Source organism: Panthera uncia, chromosome B1 (assembly GCF_023721935.1).
Source record: "Panthera uncia isolate 11264 chromosome B1, Puncia_PCG_1.0, whole genome shotgun sequence".
Taxonomy (NCBI): Eukaryota; Metazoa; Chordata; class Mammalia; order Carnivora; family Felidae; genus Panthera; species Panthera uncia.
Genome location: NC_064811.1, coordinates 198,733,350 through 198,754,746, shown reverse-complemented (window position 1 = coordinate 198,754,746; position 21,397 = coordinate 198,733,350). Strand labels below are relative to the sequence as shown.

At 55.0% G+C, this 21,397-nt stretch overlaps 1 protein-coding gene across 1 annotated transcript in view; it reads left to right on the top strand.

Annotated features, from left to right (window-relative positions):
- Positions 1-8,179: 8,179 nt before the first annotated feature.
- Positions 8,180-21,397, top strand: part of MYOM2 (myomesin 2) — a 68,997-nt gene continuing 55,779 nt past the window's right edge. Inside the window, exons 1-5 of the mRNA XM_049631821.1 lie at positions 8,180-8,298; positions 10,531-10,674; positions 14,409-14,547; positions 14,665-14,822; positions 15,991-16,083. Of these exons, the coding sequence (XP_049487778.1) occupies positions 8,192-8,298; positions 10,531-10,674; positions 14,409-14,547; positions 14,665-14,822; positions 15,991-16,083 (641 nt within the window). The 5' untranslated portion in view covers positions 8,180-8,191. The remainder of the gene's footprint in view (positions 8,299-10,530; positions 10,675-14,408; positions 14,548-14,664; positions 14,823-15,990; positions 16,084-21,397) is intronic.

The following is a 21,397-nucleotide window of genomic DNA, read 5'->3' as shown; positions in this document are numbered from 1 at the left end:
GACTCGGGGCTCGAACTCACGGACCGTGAGATCATGACCTGAGCCGAAGTTGGCCGCTTAACCGACTGAGCCACCCAGGTGCCCCTGCCTGTTTTTTTTAATGTTTATTTTTGAGAGAGAGAGAGAGAGAGAACAGTGGGGGAGGGGCAGAGAGACGGAGACACAGAGAATCCAAAGCAGGCTCTGAGCTGTCAGCACAGAGCCCAAGGTGGGGCCTGAACTCACAAACCATGAGATCCAAAGCCAGACGCTCAACCAACTGAGCCCCCCATTTTAAGAATCAGATTTTGCCCAGTTTAAGAATCAGATTGTTATTTAAGAGATTTCACGCAGAAGTGTCGTATTTTAAGCAGATTAAAATGGGATCGAGGCAGAGACGGCCGTATGGCACTTGAAAGCGTCTCTGTTAGAGTTTTACTAGCTCAGATCTGAAGTGAAGCCAGCCGTCGTGGGCAGTCCTGAGCTCCGCACGCTCACGGGCCAGGAGGCGAACGTACCGGGACCCTCGTGGACGTGGCGAGGGGGGCATGGCCCTGTGAGGCCTGTGTAGGTGGCAGCTGCTGGGAAGAGAGGTGAACGGAGCCAGTGAGCTGATCTGGGGCAGGACACCCGTTTCGGCCGAAGCCTAGGGCCGGGCGGGCTGGGCGGGCTGGGCGGGCCGGGGGCAGCTCCTTCCTACTGCAGCCAGACCACCGGGATCAAGTTCTTTGGGATGAAATGAACCCCCCTGTGCCAGAGAGATGACCAGTCGAGGAGGAGTCAGGGAAGCCTGGGGCTGGGGGTCCGGCACCCCAGCCCGTCACCGCAGCTGCTGTCTGTTAGGGCCTTGACGCGTATCGGACACATGCTGTCTCTGGGCAGCACTGGGGGACCCACTTCAGAGACGAGGAAATCCAAGCTAAGGAGCGTCCCACGGGCCGCGTGGCTCACAGGTGGCCAAGCCGGGCGCAAGTCTTGGCGTGCCAGGGCCCGTGTTTCTGCCACCCCCCACGTCGCGGCCCCCTGGATGCTCCTTTTCTGTGTGGCCTCATCCTTTGTAATGTGGAACAGTTAGGAATATCCGGCCTGTCGGATAGACATTTTCTAAAATACATCAGGCCATTTTTTTGGTTGTTGCTTTCTAAGAGTATATGGAAGTTAGCAAAATACCTTAAGAACAATTTTGCTCTTTTTTTCAAATACTCAAATAGATTTTGTGACCTGAATATCAGTTTTGGGCCCTGCGCTAGAATTTAATGAAATCCTGAGGACTTGACTTTGCCCCGTGAACCACGCACTGTACCTGGTTCCTCTGATGGAAAATATCGGATGCCACTTATTAGCGTCCCGTGTCCTTTTTTACATCATCTGACATTTCTCACTGATGCCGATTTTGCTTATCGTTTGCATGGTGCAAACTCCAGCTGTGGGTTTGGAAATAAAATCGCTGATCGTTTTTCCTATGTGTCTGTCAGGATTCTTTGGGTCGCGCAAGATACGAGCCCGCGTCCAGGGAGCTTCAGCAGAGACTTTGGTGGTCCTGTAGATGGGGAGGTCTAGCGGCCACTGCCGTATGGCGTGTCTGAGCACACGGGCAGGGTCCCAGCCTGCCCGCAAGTGCCCCTCACAGTGCCCGTGGCGTCATCTTCTAGGACAGCGATGGCTGCACCGAGACAGATGGGTCTCACCCCTCAGTGAGGGGGACTCTCTTCCCGTCAGGGGCCTGCTCTGTCCAGATCAGTGTTTGGCTTCCCTACGTAGTATGGCTGAGACGGTGCGCCTTTCCTAGGGCAGCATTCTAGGAGGTGAGCCCCTACCTTATAGGAGGGGCCGGGGCAATTCTGAAATGGATGGTGAGGAGCATGAGAAGCTGGTCCGCCTCTGGTCCCGTCAGGAGACGGTCTCTCCCTGGAATGAGTTTGTTTTCTCAGAAGAGGCTAGTTTCCTGGGACTCAGTTGGCTGTGATGCCATCTGATGGGAGACGGGCCCCTGGAATCGTCCTTTCCGCATTGTGGGGCCGTGCCCGTGGGCGGGGGGCAGAGCCCACGATGGACCGTCTTGCGGGGCTCACGGACGAGGGCAGGATTGGTCTCCTTCGAGAAGGTGCTAAACAGGTAACACACCAACTACCTGTGTTTATTTGATACCCATTTAACTAACATTTATTAAATTAAAAGCTAGGCCACTGGAACACTAAGTGGGAATAAGGCCCCGAATAGAAGCGTGCAGCCCCTGACCAAGTACGTCAGGGACTCTCAGCTGAGATTTACACACTCATTGACCTGTGTTGCTGGTCCTTGGCTGTGTTCCTGATACACCAGCTGTGCGGACACAGAGGGTTTTTTTTAGTGCCCAGGCCCTTCCCAGGATAGTATTTTCTCCAACGTTTGTAAGAAACGTAAAGACAGCTTTCCAGGTGGGGAAAACAGAGAGGTAGAGCAGCTGGCCGAAGGTCACACGGCCTCCGTGGTGAGCTGTGGTTTGATCACAGTCCTCTGGATCCTGAGGTCGAGGGCCACGGCCACACGGCCCCTCCTCTTGGCGATTCGTGCCAGGTTACAGCCCGTGGCCGTGCCAGGCATGTGTTATTTATATTTGGACACATGCTGTGCGAAAAGACGGACACCCTGCAATTATCTGGTTGTTAGACGCAGCGCACATCTGTGGTAATAACTATAAATAAGACGTAACTTGCCGACTGGGCTGGCTCCTCTTTTAGGAGGACAGTTCCTGCTAAATTAACCTCAGGATGAGACCAGAGAAAGCTCGAATTGTTTCTGGAATAAACACAAAACAAAACAAAACAAATCCAAACACCCAAAAAGCCGCAGAGTCTGCCTTCCTTTCCTCCAGGACCAGAAGCGCTCAAGTGCCCTGGGGACAAAAGGCAAATGCCTGCTGGCAGTCTGGCCGTCATCAGACTCCTCTGGAGGTGGCAGTCTATGATCCAGGGAACCTGTGGTTCCACAGGATTGAAGTGAAGTCTGAGAGTTTATGCATAAAAGTTAAAATGCATCGGGAGAGCCAGCCACGTGGATTGCCGGCCCATCCCTCTTTTCCTGGGGCTCTCCCCGAATTGTCACACCCATGCCCGGGGAGAGACAGGTGCACTTTGCGGACAGGACAGGCACTGTGCATTTTGTGATTTTGATTTTTTCCGACTCAAAGAATTTTCCCTTTTAGATCAGGCTGATGACTTATGGTGCAGGTATTAGTTCGGGGTGAGGCAGTCCCTGTGGCTATATATAGCGCCTCCCAGGCCATAAATGGGAGGGAGGGCTGGGCACTTGGAGGCAGAAGTAGCTGTGTCTTCCTCAGCCAGAGCCGCATCGTGGGCGAGCCAGGCCGGCAGGGCATCTCTCCTCTGTGCCGTTTTCCTTTCTGGGTGAGTCCCCTTTTCTTCTTTCCTTCTCTAACCCGGGGCTTTGGAAGAAGGAATAACGCATGCCGAGCCGGTAGCAGTCAGGTATCCGAGGTGGACCTATTCGGGGGAGGGCGCTCCGTTGGACAGACAAGACAGCCAACGGCTCGGTCTGCGTCTGTCCTTCCCGGACTAGACTTTAACGCTTCCGATGCTTCCCGAGGTCACGGTAGCGAGTGTTATCGGGTGCCACCTGCTCAGTGCACCTGCCGGCTGACCCGAGCTCTGCGGCGTTTCTCACTGGGGCCTGGAGCCCGTGCCCTTTCTCCAGAGTCTGAGCCCTGAAGGAGTCTGTGGGGGCAGTGCAGATTGAAAAGGTGTGGAATAAAAGGTATTTTCTGGAGAGAAGGAGGAAGCAGGGACATTAGCGTGGCCCTGGACACCGGTGTCTGGGGGAGGGGAAGAAGGCTCACTGCCGCTCCCCATGCCGCCTTCTCTGTGCTCCGTGATGAGCAATAGTCCTGCAGAGTCTCTGGGCTCGGTGCCCTCGGCGGAGCCGGCGTGCTCCCTCCCGCCCTTGGAGGTGCATCCACGAGGAGGGCGCTGGGGCGGGGGCCTGTGCGCAGAAGGGCCACTTTCCCACCTCCTGGGTCTCAGCTCTCACTTCCCGGACACAAGTGACACAGGCGTCCAAGAGCGAGTGGAAGAAAGATAATTGAAGTTTTAAGTAAACCAGGTCTGGGTCACATTTGCAGCGAACTTACTGGAAACTAACACTGAACGGGGGACCTTCACCCACACAAAACCCAGAGACTCTGTGCGTAAAAGTTCACAGCACTGGAATATTTCCGGAGCTGTTGGTTTGTTTTTAATTCTCTGAACTTGTGAAGAAATGGCAACCGTCTCTCGTCCAGGAAGCTGCACACGATCTCGTTGCTTGATCGAATTTGATCCTGCTTCGGCGTCAGGACACAGGGACTCAGGGTCCTTGGAAGCCGGAGAGCCCTGTGGCCGCGAGGGCAGGCCTCTGCTGTTCAGGTCACGGTTCCGAAAGATGATTCGGAGGAACGCTGGAGAAATTCAGCCGCCAGACATTAGACGTCAAACCGTATTAGATTTGTCATCGAGGCTGATTTTAAGAGTGGTTCTGTGCTCAGTTGTCTTTTGGTGCAAAGTCGTTTGCAAAAAGCTTCAGGGAAAGTAGACCTCGGTGTGAATGAGGGTGGGTACAACATGTCTCGGGGCCTGAGGGTTGAGTTACCTGGGGGGCATCAGCCCACTGTGGGCGCCAACCAATCCTTTTCCTTCCTCTAGAAAAGCTTTCACTTGGTACGCTCATTGACTTGGACATTTTTAGCTGCACAGGACACAGCTTCTTTTATTAAATGGAAATAAATGCATTGTGGTTGAAATGCGTCCACAAATTCAGTTTCTTCTTAGTGGCAGGGAAGGCGGGTTCCAAATATCGTTGGCAGGAAGGGATTAGGTCTAAGCATGTCACAGACGCACGGTCTCCTGTACTTGAGGACAGGCTCGCATTTCACTTTGGTGTCCTAATTCCCAAACGAGTCAGAAGCGTTCCGTGAGTGGCGGGGATGGGTGTGGGCAGGTGGGCACAGAGTCACAAGTGCAAGGTGGGACGTCGGCTCTGTCTCCGACGAGCCAGTGACCCGGGCAGATGATTTTTACCATCTGAAACTCAGTTTCCTCGCAGGGAAGGCTGAGATCCACCCAGGACAGAATGAGATCATCCGTGGCAAGTTGTGGAATCGCTCTGTGGTTTCAGATAAATGCCTTGCGACCCAAGGCTGCAACTGCGAGCATGTGCTGAGCCTGCAGGGATCTCAGCATGCCCGGTCTGGGGTGGTCAGGGACAACGCACAGGTGCTGAGACGTGAGGTCCACTGGGCGGGGAAGAGGTCGAGTGGCCTGGACGTGGGCGTGGGCCGCGTGGTGGTCCTGCCGCTCGGTCTGGGTCACCCAGGGGATTGGGAAAAGCCAGCACAGGCAGGAGGAGCTGAGGTCGCTGGCACAAGGCTCAGATGTAAGACGTGACGTCATCCCTGGGGCAAGGGGGGGCCTCTAAGACGGCCCCGTCCTTGAAATGCAGTGGTTCTGTGATTCAGGCGTGGCCGCCACGGGGCAGGGGCTCCACGTGTTTGTGGCATGAAAAGTGGGCAGAAGTGAGGATAATTGCATTTGCAGAGTCCTCGGAAGCCCCGGATTTTGATGGCCGTCCACACAGTGTGTCGAGAAGTGAGCAGAGAGTAGATGTGGGATCGGTGCAGTGAAGTGCTCTCTTCCTGCCCTGCCCAAGGCCGTCTGGGGCTGGGAGAAACAGTGATAGCAGGTCTAGGAGTTGGAGCGAGGACCACCGGAGCCGTGTGAGCTCGATTCCGGCCCCGCGTCGCTAATCGGTACAAAGTGTGTGCTCCTTGAACGGGGAGTGTTGAGGACTCCCAGACCCGCACAAGCACACGCCGAGTTAAGTCAGAACAGAAGCACGGGTCCCCTCGAGTGTGTATTACCCTCCTCTGGGTGCCGGCTGCCACAGTTTAGACATGTCAAGATAGCATATCACCTCTTATCGTCGGGGCCATTTCTGGGCTCTTCCCTTCACGGAGAAATGCAAACGCGTTTGAAGGTTGACTCAACAGCAACATTAGCAAGTATCGAGATGGGACGTGACCACCTGGCATCACAGCACCTGCGGGCATCGTCCTGGATTGGTGCCGTAGAATTTTCCTCCGGCCCTGCAGGTGCGGTGGCAGAAGCCCGAGACGGGAAGCTGGTTCAGAGTGGTGCAGTGTGTCCCCCGACCCCGGTCTGACTTCGGTTCGTGAGCTTTCCGCAGCACACGAGGGACTCCGGACGCAATCAGTGGAAGCCACACGGTCGTGGGCAGGAAGCTTTTCTTGAAGATTCACCTTGCTGAACTCGCCAGAGAACCCACGGGGATGCCATCGAGGACGTTTCAGATAGTCAAGTGACAGAATGCATTTTTTTCAGATACCTTTTCCTACCCACAGCGTCCGGCTGGACAACAGCGACAGCACGTAGCGTGATGGGGACAGCTGCCGATTTTGGTTGTTGGAGACCGCGTGCCAAACGTTCCACAGAATCCGTTCAGAACCCCGGGGTTACAGCAGCGAGAGAGTCACCCGCGGCCACGTCACCGGGCGGGGCTCAGGATTCAGACCTCGGTCTGCCCGATGTCAAACCTGTGGTCTTGGCCTCAGCGCTAGAATACCTGTGTCAGAGCTGAGGTGGATGGAGAGGCGCCTTTTTCACTTTGTTCCACTAGACGCCACGTTCCGTTGCGTATTTATAATCAGATTTATGCTGTAAAACATATGCCCGGCCCTCAGTGGACCCGTGGAGGCTGGTTGACTGGTTGGTCTTTAAGAGGAAACATTGGTATTCGTGTGGCAAAGGGTCAGAGGCCCAGAGGTAGAAGTCTGAAGCCCTTTCTGCACGTTTCCAGGGGAGGCATTGCTCCCGTCCCCACCCCCAGTACAGTGGGGGCGGAGATAATCCCTAAGGATCTTCCCGAGCCCTGCGATTCTGTGACTCTGGGAGATCACAGTCTACAGGGATCACCAGCAGAGCGCCTGGAGGGTTTTGTAACACCCGCGCCAAGGTCTGAACGGTGGCGGAGGCCAGGCCGTTTCACCTCAGAGCCGCACTTGCGTGTTGACCACTCCTGGTCTCCGTTCCCGTTGTCCCCCAGCACTGCCTTGCCTCTGCGTTTTCTTCTTCGAGTGGGGGGGATGAACTTACACACAAAGGACCAAAGTGGAGCTCGGATTGAGAATTCCTTCGGCCCTCGGTTTGGGGGGTTAGGGGTCACCGAGATTGAGGCATACTGCCTGTGTCACGCTTCAGAGACGGCCAAATAGCCCAGTGAGAAGTGGCGCTTTGTTTATTGTGGGTGCAGGTGGCCCCGTGGCCAGGTGCCAGCGCTACTGCAAATTCCCAGACGCCTCACCGCAGGACGAATTCTCAGGGAGTTTGACCAAGATGTGTCGCGTGCCCGCGCCCCTCTGGGTTCCCTGCTGGGCTCAGCCCTGCTCCCATCCACCCCAGCCGTGGGCATCTACAAGTACCCTGCGGGATGTGATTTTTGAAGCGTGGATCTGGACAGCGTCCTGGAGACGAATTCCCTTTCCAGGTCACCGTATGTGGTTACAAGCTTTCCAGAGTGATTTCTTGTCCCGTCTCTTCAAGTATCCTGAGATCCTGTCTCCCCGCCTCCTACCTGCGCTCATGGGATGCCCTTCTCTCTGCCCCGTCTGCATCTGTCAGCCTATCCATCTGTCAAGGCTCTTCTCAAATGTCACCTACTTCAGGGGACCTCATTTGGCTGCCCTCTCTCCTGTTACGTGTGCCCCCTCCTAGCTTCCCAGGGCGTGTGTCCCTCTTTCCGCTCTTATCTTGTATTCTAAGTATTTGTTTACTTCTCTAATCGGTGTTTTACCTATTTTTAACCTTGTCACTCACACTGCCTTTCACGTTGCCTTGGATAAACGGGGTGTTGTGGAAACATTTGGTGAGCTCACAATGAAAAGAAACCTACAACCCAATCTTCTAATTTCCAAAGAACCAAACAGAAAATGATGTCGGACCCCAGGGAACTTGATAGGTGTCTGGTCTCCCAGCCCAAGATTATTTTCACTTACATAACGTTTCTTCCATTCGTCCCTCCCCCCGAAGGGGTTTGATGGACTGAAGTTGGTTTCCCCCCTTGGAACAACCCGACATGCTGGTGTAGACACTGCCCGGGCAAGACTGCACGGGGGATGGAGCTCAGCACCGTCCGCCTCCCTCCTTACTCGTAGGTACCCACCGAGATGTCACTCGCCGCAGTGCCCTTCTACCAGAAGCGACACAAACACTTTGACCAGTCGTACCGCAATGTTCAGACGAGGTACCTTCTGGATGAATATGCTGCCAAAAAGTAAGTTGAAATTCAGCGGTTAGACTGGGAGGGGTTGGGTCGTGGGGGTCTGGCATCCGGTCCCCTGCAACCTGGGCGGGAGCACCGGGAGGGTCAGAGATGGCAGGCTCCCTGACGCCCGCGCCCAGCACCCCAGGGGAAATCTAGCTCTCCTGGCTGCACTGGAAGCTCCAGGTTGCGCCCCTGGGATCCTGGTAGATGCTGATAGACTGGCTCTGAGCCCCTAGTGTAGATGATGAACACAGAGACTTTTTCATAAGTGCTCCTTGACTTTGCTCTTCTCTACACATCTTCCAGAACTAGGATCTAGAAAGTCTAGGGCGCCTGGGTGGCTCAGTTGGCTGAGCGTCTGATTTTTTTTTTTTAATTTTTTTCATTGTTTATTTTTGAGAGAGAGAGAGAGAGAGAGAGTGACAAAGCATGAGTGGGGGAGGGGGAGAGAGAGGGAGACACAGAATCCGAAGCAGGCTCCAGGCTCTGAGCCGTCAGCCCAGAGACCGACGCAGGGCTCGAACTGGTGAACCACGAGAGGCCGCTTAACCAGTAAGCCACCCCAGGCGCTCGGCTCAGGTCGTGATCTCACAGTTCGTGAATTCGAGCCCCACGTCAGGCTCTGGGCTGAGAGAGTGTATCCTGCTTGGGATTCTCTGGCTCCCTCTCTTGCTCTCAAATAAAACCGAACAACAACAACAACAACAACAACAACAACAAAACCAGTCAGCACAAGGGCGGTGGGAAGGGCCACAGGAAGAGCGTCAGAGGGAGGAAAGCTCATAGGAGCGGAGTGAAGATCACGTGGAGGCCGATACCCATAATTTTGCTGCAATAATACGCATAGCAAAACCATACTCGTATCCGGTGCCTAGTAGGCTGGTGTCGAGCCGCAGATCCGGTGGTTTCTGAAGCCGGCGTCCTCGGGGACCCGCAGCACGTGCCTGTGTGCCGAGTCCGGGATTGGCCTGGGCCGGTTAGACGGCTGTGCCGAAGGACGGACAGATGCCGCGGGTGTGCCGGGCCCGGCCCGGGGGCTCGTGCGTGTCGCCGACACCCTATATTTAGACGCGCCCGCGGCCCCGTGTCCTTTGCCATCCTTGTGACACACAGCCAAGCATTCACAGCGCTCCCGGCAGCCTCCGGGAGCCTCAGATCCCCGGAGATATATATAATCGTGGCGCTGGGCCAAGAGCGCCGTGGAAGGCGCTGGCTGGCACGGATGGAAAATGGCAAGGGGGAGAGGCCGACTCATGCGCGCACGCGCCCCTCCGGGCACAGGCAAGTGCAGACGGGGGCGGAGTTCCGTGTGCGTGCACGCATGCGCATGTGCTAGCTGTGAGCGTGCACGCACCCGTTTGTGTGTCTGCACGCGTGTGCGTGCTCCTTCACGCCGGCGTGCCGCCGCTGGAAAAGGTGGCGTGTCTGCGATGATAACGTTGTGTACTGTTTTTAACTTTAGTTTTTATTATTTTTTAGCATTGTTTAAACACTTTTTAAAATGTTTATTTTTGAGAGAGAGACAGAGCACGAGTGGGGGGAGGAGCAGAGAGAGAGAGGGAGACACAGAATCCGAAGCAGGTTCCAGGCTCCGAGCTGTCAGCACAGAGCCTGACACGAGGCTCGAACCCATGAACCGTGAGATCGTGACCTGAGCCGAAGTCGGAGGCTACACTGACTGAGCCATCCAGACGCCCCTACCATTGTTTTTAAACATTTACTTATTTTTGAGAGAGGTGAGAGAGAAAGAGAGAGAGCATGAGTGGGAGAGGAGCAGAGAGAGGGGAAGACAGAGGACCCAAAGCAGGCTCGGTGCTGACACACAGAGCCCCATGTGGGGCTTGACTTCAGGAACCATGTGACATCGTGACCTGAGCCGAAGTCGGACGCTTAACCAACTGAGCCACCCAAGTGCCCCTGCTTTTAGCGTGAAAACAATTATTTAAATTCAAGTTAGCTAACCTACAGCACAGTCCCGGCTTCCGGAGTAGAACCCAGTGCTCATCTCTTAGGTATGACACCCAGTGCCCGTCCGCCAGCCCCCTCCTTAGTGCCGGTCACCCATCTGGCCCAACCCCCCCACCTCCCTCCGGCAGCCCTCAGTTGCTGTCTGTATTGCCGAACCTCTTACGGTCTGCTCCCTCTCTGTTGTACCTCGTTTTCCTTCGCGCGCCCTGCGTGCATCTGTCACGTTTCCCCGTGTACTTCTCTGACGCGTCCGATTTCTCTGCGCTCACCCAGGCGTACCTCCACGCAGTCGTCCGCCCAGAGGAAGTCGTCTTCCCAGAGGGCTTCCGGCCAGACGGCGCTGGGGACGACGTGCAGTATCTGTGCGAAGAGGGTGAGCACCGAGCTGGAGGAGGAGGAGCAGGACAAGAAGAGAAGGTAACCCCCGCCTCCCCCAGACCGCCTGCAAAGGCCGCGCAGGCCCGCGGAGTCCCCGCGCCTCGGGAGGAAGGGCCTGAAGGCCAGAGGGGGGGACAGTGACTGGGCGGCAGCCAGACGCACACCCGAGAGAGCCTGGAAGGTCACACTTGCTTCTTTTTTATTCTTTTTTGTTTTTAAAGGCATTTTTAAATGTTTATTTTTGGGAGGCAGGGAGGGGCAGAGAGAGAGGGAGACCCGGAATCCGAAGCAGGCTCCAGGCTCTTGAGCTGTCAGCACAGAGACCGATGTGGGGCTCGAACCCACGAACTGTGAGATCATGACCTGAGCTTTGTGAAGTCAAACGCGTAACTGTCTGAGCACCCCCCTCCCTGTGCCCCAGGTGATGCTTGCTTCTTTTTTTTTAATCTTTTTTTTAATGTTTATTTAGTTTTGAGAGAGAGAGAGAGAGAGAGAGACAGAGTGTGAGCTGGGGAGGGGCAGAGAGAGAGGGAGACACGGAATCCGAAGCAGGCTCCAGGCTCTTGAGCTGTCAGCACAGAGCCAGACGTGGAGCTCGAACCCACGAACTGTGAGACCGTGACCTGAGCTGAAGTCGGATGCTTAACCGACTGAGTCACCCAGGTGCCCTGGTGATGCTTGCTTCTAACAAAAGCATAAGCTCCCGCTGCCTGCTTATTCGTCAGTGACATCACCTCAGTGGACCCTAACAGGATAACTGTCGCAGAAGGGAACGTCGCAGACGGGGCCGCGTGCCATGTGTGCGTTGCCGCTGGCATCCTGTGTCAGGTCCCGGTCGCCGTCCCACGTGGCACTCGCTAGCTTTCCACGCACAGCAGGATTCTCACATTAAAGCCCTAAGACCTGGCGGTTTGAAAGTCATGTGGAACCCCCACCGACAGCCTCCTGAGCTGCTCAAGCGGGGCAGTAAGGTCGCCGACTCCAGGAAGGCGGTCTTCCTGAGACGCGCCAGCATTCTCAGGGGTGTCGGTGGGGAAACCGTCGTGAGGGGCCCGTAGACGGCTGTGCCGTGCATGTCAGGGGACTCAGCTCATGGGGAAAATGTCACGGGCGTGACATGGATTAATAGGGACGTCAGTCTTAAAATTATTTCCAGATCAGAGAGACAGGTGGTGATCTTAGAAGAACAAAATAGTTGAGTGGGTCATGAGTGCTTTATTTCATTCCTGCTGCTTCCCCCCTCACCTCTCCCTCCTACTTCTAGAAAATTTTCTCGATATCTCTAACACATTGAAAACCTGAAAGAAGAATGAGATTTTGGTAAACAGGTTTCATTTTTGATGAATTTCACGATGGAAGGATCTGTGTAATAAAAATGTACAGCTGAAGAGATTAGCCCTCATTTTTAATCTTTGAATGATCTTTTAAATGCCTTATGGGAGTTTTGACACATGAATTTCATTATAAAGTGAGGATTTCTTTTGTAAGAGAATCACTTCAAAATGTGTACATTAGAGGAGTGCCTGGGGGGCTCCGTCGGTTAAGCGTCTGACTTTTGGTCTGATTCAGGTCATGATTTCACGGTTCTTGAGTTCAGGCCCCGAGTCGGGTTCTGTGCTGACAGCTCAGAGCCTGGACCCTGCTTCAGATTCTGTGTCTCCTTCTCTCTCTGCCCCTCCCCCACTTGCTCTGTTTCTCTCTCAAAAATAAACATTTAAAAAACTTAAAACGTGTACGTTATAAAACTCTGGATTTTCTGGTATTGGATTATTTAAAAAATGGTTCTACCCATAGTTAGGGTTCAGGTGTGGGGACTGAGAGGACTAGAGCTTTATAAGTTTATGAGCTATTCCTTGTGTCCTTGAACATGCCACAAGAACTCTCCACTCCTCAGTTTTTGAGGGAGTGAAATGGGGGGAAGGTCGACTTCTGTTGATCTGAGAGGTCAGGGATTCACGTGGTTTTGGCGATAATGACTTTGGTGACCTTCTGGCTGTGGAAAATCTTTCTGGGATACACGAGGCTACTCGCCTGAAGTTGGAAGCTGACTCATGGCAGGTATGTGGGTTATAACCCATGTCTCCCCAGCTCATTTTGTTCCTCACCTCCTACGGCAGAAACTAGTTTAACGCATGGGACAGATTGATTGGTGCTCAAAAGATGAACCCGTGGGTGCGTCCGTTGGAATTACCACTCTATCTTCGTGTAAAATAGGAACCCAAGACTCGTCGGGAGCTCTGCACATCTCAGCGTGTCCTCCTGGGGGATACGTGGATTAGAAGTAGCCCTTTCATGCCCCTGCTTCTGTGCTAGTGAAAGACGGGCCTCCGTGCATCACACAGGCTGTCTGTGGGCTTGCAGAAGAGGGCCAGAGGCCCGGACACCTCATCACAGAGCAGCGGAGATGCTCCCTCAGTGGTTGGGGGGAGGGAGAGGGAGTAGGAGAGGGAAGAGGAGAGAGGGAGGGAGAGGGAGAGAGAAGAAAGAAGGGGAGGGAGGGAGGGAGAAGGACAGAGGAGAGGGAGAGAGAGGGAGAAGGGGCAGGAGAGGCGGGCCGGGAGTGGGCCGGGCCCTGTTGGGCCCCCAAACCCCCCCCCCCCCCCCCCCGGGCCAGATGAGCCGCACCTTGTTCTCTGCTCCCACAGGTGAAAGGAGCTTAATTGTTTGCATCCTCTCTATTTTCCTGGAACACAGGTTTGCTTCCTGTCTGTAGCTGTGGATTCAGGAGGCTTTAACCCAGTCCTAAATTCATTCAGAACAGCAGTCTCCCTAGGAGAACAGGCGGTTTTTACAGGATTCCGCGCAGGAGGAATCTCACGTCGTCTGTGTGGGCGCCTCAGCGTGGGGCGTCAGACCCCTAGGCCGCCAGATGCTGACTTTCTCCCTTTTTCAATGTTTATTTATTTTGAGAGAGAGACAGTGCGAGTGGGGGAGGGGGAGGGGGAGAGAATCCCAAGCAGGCTCCACGCTGTCAGCACAGAGCCCGACATGGGGCTTGAACTCACAGACTGGGAGATCAGAGCCTGAGCCGAGAAAGAGCCAGACGCTTAACCAACTCAACCCCCAGGTGCCCCCTCCCTTTTTAAAAAGTGTTTATTTATTATTTTTGAGAGAGAGAGAGAGAGAGGGAGAAAGAGCACGAGCATGAGCGGGGGAGGGGCAGAGGTAGGGAGACACAGAATCCTTAGCAGGCTCCAGGCTCTGAGCTGTCACCACAGAGCCTGATGCAGGGCTCGAACTCATGAACTGCGAGATCATGACCTGAGCCAAAGTCGGATGCTCAACCACCTGAGCCCCTGGGCGCCCCAGTTATATTTCAATTTTAACGTTTTATGTGTTTATAAAAAATAATGCATTTTTGTTTCAATCCCTGAATTTTCTTTTTTTTTACATTTTTTTTCGATTTTTTATTTATTTTTGCGAGACAGAGGGAGAGAGAGAGAGAGACATGGAACGTGAGCGGGGGAGGGGCAGAGAGAGAGGGAGACACAGAATCAGAAGCAGGCTCCAGGATCCGAGCCGTCAGCACAGAGCCCGACGCGGGGCTCGAACTCGCGAACCGCCAGATCACGACCTGAGCCGAAGTCAGATGCTCAGCCGACTGAGCCCCCCAGGCGGCCCCCAGCATGGTCTCATTCACGCCTCCTACACCTGCCCTCATCACAGCTCTGTGTGGTGTAGGCTCACCAGCGCACAGAGGTCTCGAGGGAGATAAACACAGGCAGACGTGCCCTTTTCGGTGTGTCCTGAGAATAACGTCGCCTCTCCCGCAGGTACCAGTCTCTGGTGGCTTCGTATGGCGAAGCCAAGCGGCAGCGTTTCCTCCGGGAGCTGGCGGAGATGGAAGAGAACGTGCACCTGGCTCGCTCACAGGCGCAGCACCAGCTGGACAGATACGCCATTCAGCAGATGGTAGGGGGCCGCCTGCGTCTCCGGGAGAGGCGCGGGCCTCGTCCCGGGTGGTCCCGATGCGTTCGCGCGGCCTGTTGGCGGGGCAGGGGCGCTGACGCATCCTTGTCCCCGGGACAGGTGGAGGACAAGCTCTCCGGGGAAAGGCACTCGTACGAGGAGCGGATGCGCAGGGCCCCCGAGATCCTGGTGCGCCTGCGGTCCCACACCGTGTGGGAGAGGATGTCCGTGAAGCTGTGTTTCACCGTGCAAGGCTTTCCCACCCCCGTGGTGCAGTGGTGAGTGCCGTTCCCGGCCCGGGGAGGGCTGTCCTGTTCTCGCCCCCTCTTTTTACTGATGGTTTTTTAACGTTTGTTTATTTTTGAGAGAGAGAGAGAGAGGGAGAGAGAGAAACCTAGACATGGGGCTCAATCAAACGAACGGTGACATCATGGCCTGAGCTGAAATCAAGAGTCAGACTCTTACCCGCCGAGCCGCCCCGGCGCCTGCACTTTCTTGCAGGGATCTGGAAACGGCTGCCTGAGCCGTGCAGTGGGAGATCCACGCGAAGGAAGCACGTGGCACACGGCCCGTCCCGCTGACCACCTTGTGCGAGACTCCGGGAAAGGCCTTTATAAAAACTCGCAGGGCGTCCATTATAGATACCATGGCAACGTTTTTCATGTCGGTGCAACAGACTCAGCTGAGTTTTCAGAGGGTTTTTATTTCAGAGAGAGTTCCCTCGGGTGGCCCGTGTTTACACGAGTGGCTCTGCTTTTAACTTGGGAAGGCTCCCCGCTGGAGCTGGGCTGTGGTCGACCGGACCTTAGGAGCCAAGACAAGTCTGCCGGCCCCATATGTGCTTGTGTGTTTCCTCACTTGCTGGAAGTGATAACATTCCCGAAGTTTGTAGCTTGCTGCAAAAACTGTAAGCGTTTTACTCACACCCTGGATTGGGGCGCTCAGCCCAGATCAGAAAAAAGGAGCCCACGTGCCAGGCGGGCAGGGGAGGCTGCGACCCGCAGCCTCTGGGTCTCAGGGAGACGAGGTCCTGCTGTCCTGCATGGGGCAAGGAGGCCAGCTTCCTCGAGTCAGGGTCCAGTGTGGTTTGATCCTGTGGAACTCTCTGGAGAGGCCGGCCCGGAACCCAGCTAACGCTGGCAACGTTTCGTTCTCATGGAAGGATTTTTCCTGGATTCCTGACGGAGTCCAAGGAGCCCTGCGGCCCTCGCTGTCATCGGTTGAGGATCGCCCAGACGGGCTGAATCCTGCAAGAGCTGCTCTCCCCTAAACAGACAGGCAGACGCGGGCCCTAGATCGCCCCCCCGGCCACTCCGCTGTGCCCACGGGCCCTGCGTGAAGCTCGCACAGGCAGGGCGTAGCGTCCCGAGGGGCCGTAAAGAAGGCTGGGACAAAATGCAAAGTCCACTCTGCCTTTGCACTCAAATCAGCGTTTCCCTCGTTTAGGTATAAAGACGGCAGTTTGATCTGCCAAGCAGGAGAGCCGGGGAAGTACAGAATCGAGAGCAAGTATGGCGTGCACACCCTGGAGATCAACAGGTAAGGTCTCGGTGGGCCTGGCCACGTGCCCTGGGACACCTGCCCCAAATAGTCCGTGCTGCTCATGCGGGAGAGAAACCGAATATAAAAGCAGGGGGTCAGGTTGCACCCCATCCCTGTGTGTTCCGCGTGCTCTCAGTGGTATTTCCGAGTTAATCTGTGGTAGAAGCTTCCCTTGTTATCCTCAGTGTCGGGCCGCAGGGAGGCAAACCCAGTGGTTTTGTCCGGGCCCCTGCTCTGGGAACAGGGCGAGTGGTTTAAGGACAGATGGACACGCTCAGGTGTAAAGGTTATGGTGGGTGCAGAGGATTCCTCCACACCTGTCCGGCCGCGGCGCTGCGTCTCATACAGGTTTGAGGAGTAGTCCCTCAACCCAGGCTCCTCAAGGAAATACAACTTGTATATTTTTTTCTCAGAAATTGAAAAAAATGTAGGATACAGATAAGTAAAAGAAAAAAATCGTATTTCCCACAGCTGGCATCAGTATTTTGCTGGATGGATAGCATGTCATTTTCCTTACACAACACATACACAGACATGCACACACACAAACACACATACTTACGTGTGTGTATATATATACGTGTGTGTGTATATATACATATATATATATACGTACGTATATGTTACGGAAGTAAGATTCTGCAGTTCTTTTACTGTTTGCGTGTATACGCTGTTTTTGTTTTACAAGAAGATCGTAACATTGTGCAGTGCACGTTTTCTCACACACAGCGTACCGTGACATTTTCCCATGGCTCCGGCTGTTGATTTCTCAGATAAATGAGGCTCCCCCACACCCTGTAGTTCACACACCCCCGCTGGTGTGGCAGCCGGAGACCTGGATTCGGATCCCCATCTACCACTGACCTGGTGACTTCGGATGGGTCGTTAATGCTTCCTGGATTGTAATACTTTTATCTGAAAATAATTCTCCAGAGAAGGATGATAAAAATGTTATCTTCTATTAGTTGGCCTAATAGGGCCTACTGTGAGGACCACATCCACGTTGACATACGTGATCTAAACAGGTGGTGAGTGTGTGTGTGTAGGACGTCACATCAAGTCCTTCCCAGGAAAAGATAAGGGATCCTAATATAAAGGCAAGAAATCAGTAAGACATTAGAATATATGACTTTCCTGGGTTCACTGTTACCACCCTGTGGAGCCACCATGTCATAATTAGGTTCAGTTTACTTAGAGGTAAAGGAATCCCCAGTAAAATAGCTCCAATGAAATAATTCCCAAGACGACTCGTGGAAGTCACGAGTCAGTACAACGTCACCTTTACCTGGCTCCGTCTTCCAGACGTACTTCTTCTGCCGAGGGGATTCTCTCCTGTTTTGTTGAAAAGCCTTTGTACCTGGGTTCCGTTAAAGAGAAGGTGATCCTGAGGGCCTCCGTCTGGCGACCAGGGGGTGGGGCCCAGGCCCCTGCCCCAGAAGGGCAGTGGGGTGTGCTCCTCGGAGCGGGCGGGGGCGCGGAGGGACACCACCACGAGGAAGCGTCAGGGGGCGGGGGTCCTTCCAGACCCACCGGCAGGTCTCGTGCCGAAGGCCGGCCAGGCGATGGGACTCACCTGGGGGGCGGTGAGGAGCCCGGTCCGACACGGAGCTGGGGGCTCCCTGAGCTGACGTAGCGGGCTTCCCGAGCATGAGGACGAGGCCCAAGGTTGAGGTTCGGCGGAGGCTGACCCAGGTTGATCCGGGCGGGAGTCTTTGCCGGCTCCCCTCCACCCAGCGGGAAGTCGGTCTCGCCTCCTTTCTGCGCTTTCCTTCGTCGCCCTCGCTGTTTCATCCTCTGCCTCCTGCCCGTTTTCTCCCTCCCTGTTTCCCACTCTGACTTTGGGGTAGAGCCCAGGCGTGAGCCCCCCAGGCACCGCCCACCCAGCACTCAGGACCGCACTGCACGGGGCGCCGGCTGGCTGTCAGCCCCAGGCTACGTGTCCCCCCTCCTCACGCAAGGCCGGCTTCCTCGTCAGTCACGCGCAGCCCGGTATGTGCCTCTGGAGGCCCGGAAGGTTCCCCGTCACCAGAACTGTCACTGCACCTACAGATTACTTAGAACAGGTGTTAGAAGACTGTAATGAACATGGAAGCGTCTGACAAGTCGTTACCCTGTTTTGCCAGGTAAATATGAGGCTCTTTCAGGAAGTTGGGAGGTTCTGGCCTCATGGGCCTACTGGTGCTGTTTATTGACAACCTACTGTATACCAGGCACTGGTCCAGATGCTTGGGATACAGGACCAAAACTGAGGTCCTCATCTCTGAGGTCTTACATGCTGGCATAAGGAGGTGAACCGTAAGCGTAATAAAATAGTGAATTCTAGAGTAAATCAGGAGGCTGTGGTACTGGGCGTGGGGAATGGGGGTCTCTTGGTGTGGGGGTGGGCTAGGTTGTGGGGTTAAGTGGGGTGGTCAGGCCAGCCCTCCCTGAGAAGACATCTTCTGAACAAGGCTTACAGGAGATGGTGAATGGGATAGATGGGGAGTTGGGCCACGAGGGTGCCAGCCTGAGGCGGCAGCTGCAGCAGAGGCTCCAAGAGGTTGTGTCCCAGGCTCTCGGGCTGGTCTGGGCTGTGGCCGGCGAGGGACAGGAGGTCAGAGATAGAGCCGGGACCGTGAGGGCCACACGGACGCTGTGGGCCGTGGCAAGGACTTTGAAGGGGACGGTGGAAGATCTGACCCGTGTCTTGAAAGGGTCTAAAGCCTGGCTCTGAACAGAAGGCAGGGCTGAGTGCTGGTGGCCATGCCGTGGCTGGCGAGAAGGGCGTGGGCTCTACGTGGGTTCTGGAGAGAGAACGACAGGAAGTGTGACAGATCGGAGGCGGGGTGCTCATGGAAAGGGGGGCCGCTGAGATGAGCAGGCAGAAGGGGGGCGGGTCTAGGTGCAAGCACGCACAGAGGGTCAGGGTCTCCTCGCCTGGGGCATTGGAATGCCCTGGCCCCTTGCTGCAATTTTCTCTCCTTTGGTTTCCACAATTCATGAAACTTTAGTGGACAGAGAGCCACGCTCTGTAGAAGGAGAATGTCCACCCTCATTGGGGGGTGCGTTTGTGCTCAGGGACATCTCTTCTCTGGCCTGGGGTGCGTTGTGGCCGGTGAGGGTTATGAGGGTCAGGCTGACGATCCAGCCAGCTCCCCTCCAGCTGCGTGGTAAGGACAGTTTTAAGAGGAAAAACCACTTTCCACTCTCAAGTATGAAACTTTTAAATTTTTAAAAAATGCTTATTTATTTTTTGAAAGAGAGAGAGAGAGAGAGAGAGAGAGAGAAAGGGCAGAGAGAGGAGAGAATCCCAAGCAGGCTCCGTGCTGTCAGCACAGAACCCCACGCAGGGCTTGATCCCACGAACCGTGAGATCATGACCTGAGCCGAAATCAAGAGTTGGACGCTCCCCCGACTGAGCCGCCCAGAGGCCCCAAAACGTTTAAATTTATACGGGCTTTGGACCAAACAGACTGATAAATCCTCGAAGGGCCCCGGATGCCGTCATCTGCAGTTCATGAACCCAGATAGGCCTGGGTCGGGACCCTCTGGGCAGAGGCAGTGTGAACCTTCTTCAGACACAGAGTGGAGATGGGGGGGGGGGCCCCCGCAGCTGCCGCTGGGCTCAGCTGTTCATTCCAAAGTGCTGACCTGCCATCATTTGATCTGTGGCCGTTCTGAGTGGTGGGGAATGTGCTGGCCACGTCTGTTGGGAGGGCAGGGGCGGGAGGAGGGGGAGTTGCGAGCTCTTCCTTCGTGGCCGCGGGAGTGACGTTCACCTCCAGGAATACTCCTTGGCGGCCGTCTGAATTCTTCAAGTGCCGGAAGGGAAGCTTCTGACCCTTTGGTGCTGTTCGAATTCGACGGTATTTTATACGCTCGTAAGATTTTCTCTGGGGACTCATCATGCGCGTCCTGTTTCTTCAGGGAATTTTAATGCTGCTCTCATAGTGTAATGAGAGCGTTTAGAGGGATCTGGCTCCCGTTTTCTTTGTAGCACCGCCCCCCCCCCCCATGCCTGCTGAGCTCAGCACAGCTGACCTCCTCTTGCACTTTCTTTAGACTTCCATATGCAAACTCTGATTCGAGTTAAATGGTGAGTCCCGCGTAAGGACATTGGGCCAGAGTAGCCAGGGCAGGCCACAGACCACTGAAACATTCGTCCGTCCTATTTAAACTAGATACAATATCATGAGTCCTTTTCGAGGCAGTTCAGATCAAGACTTTGAGACACAGAAGTGCCCCCGGGAAGTTTGTACAAAGGGGGACCAAAGGAAGCCCCCTCTGTCTGTTCCGGCACCCTGTCCCAACAGAAAATAAAACCGTTTGCCTCTTAATCACTCGCTTGCAATTTCTCACAACGTGAAGGACAGGCCGGAAGCAGGCTCTGCCCCGGGGGGTGGGGGTGGCAGAGGATGGGGAGGGGATTGCCCAGTGCCACCTCCCGGTGCGGCCTGGGGAAGGAGAGAGAGAACGCAGTCCTGCTGGCCCGTGGGAAGGTTGGACAGAATTTTGAGTTGGGTACAGTCTCCTCAAAATCTGCGTGCCCGGCCCGTCCACCCTCTGCTTCCACGCTGCCCCAGTGCCCCAGACACCGTCCTTCCCGCAGCCCGCACGCAGCACCAGCACGGGGCAGCGTGTGTGAGCAGGACCCCGTACACCCAGGGACGCTTCCTTACAGCCTCTCGATGTCCCGGCGTTTTTTATGCAACATAAAACATTTGCAAAGGGGAAACGCGAAAGCAACGAGATAAAAGTAAACATAAGACCAAGTGTCGACTTATCCACAGCCAGCACCTGTGTGGGACGCCCTCCCCGGACGGTTGCAGTAAATCAGGGCGTCTGAATACTTGGGCGTATGGACTTCCTCGCACCCCGGACGAGCGCCGTGGACCCTGTTCTGGATACATGCACACGAGCACGTACACAATCAGTCTGTGTGTCACCGAGGAAGGTTCCAGCTCCTAAGTACCGGCTTCCTCCTCCCCAGTCCCATTCCTGCCGCTAAGTACTAAGTGATAATTGGTCCCTTGACAACCTGTCAGTGCTAATGTGTTAGGGAGCTCCCCTCCGTCTCTTATTCTCGGCTGAGACACGAGCTCAGAATCTTGTAGAAGTTGCTGCCTGGCTGGGTCCTGCCCTGCAGGACTCACCCTGCCCCTTCCTTCCCTTCTCCCGAGTTGTTTCTAGGGACTCTGTCACAAGGTGAATTCCCTTCCGCTGTCCCTTCTGGCTGTTCCACCCACAGAGAAAGGAAAGAGCAATTAATTGCAGTTCTCAAAATGCTTAGAAGTCTGTTTTGCTTTGTTGGAATGTGGAGGCAGAGGAGAGA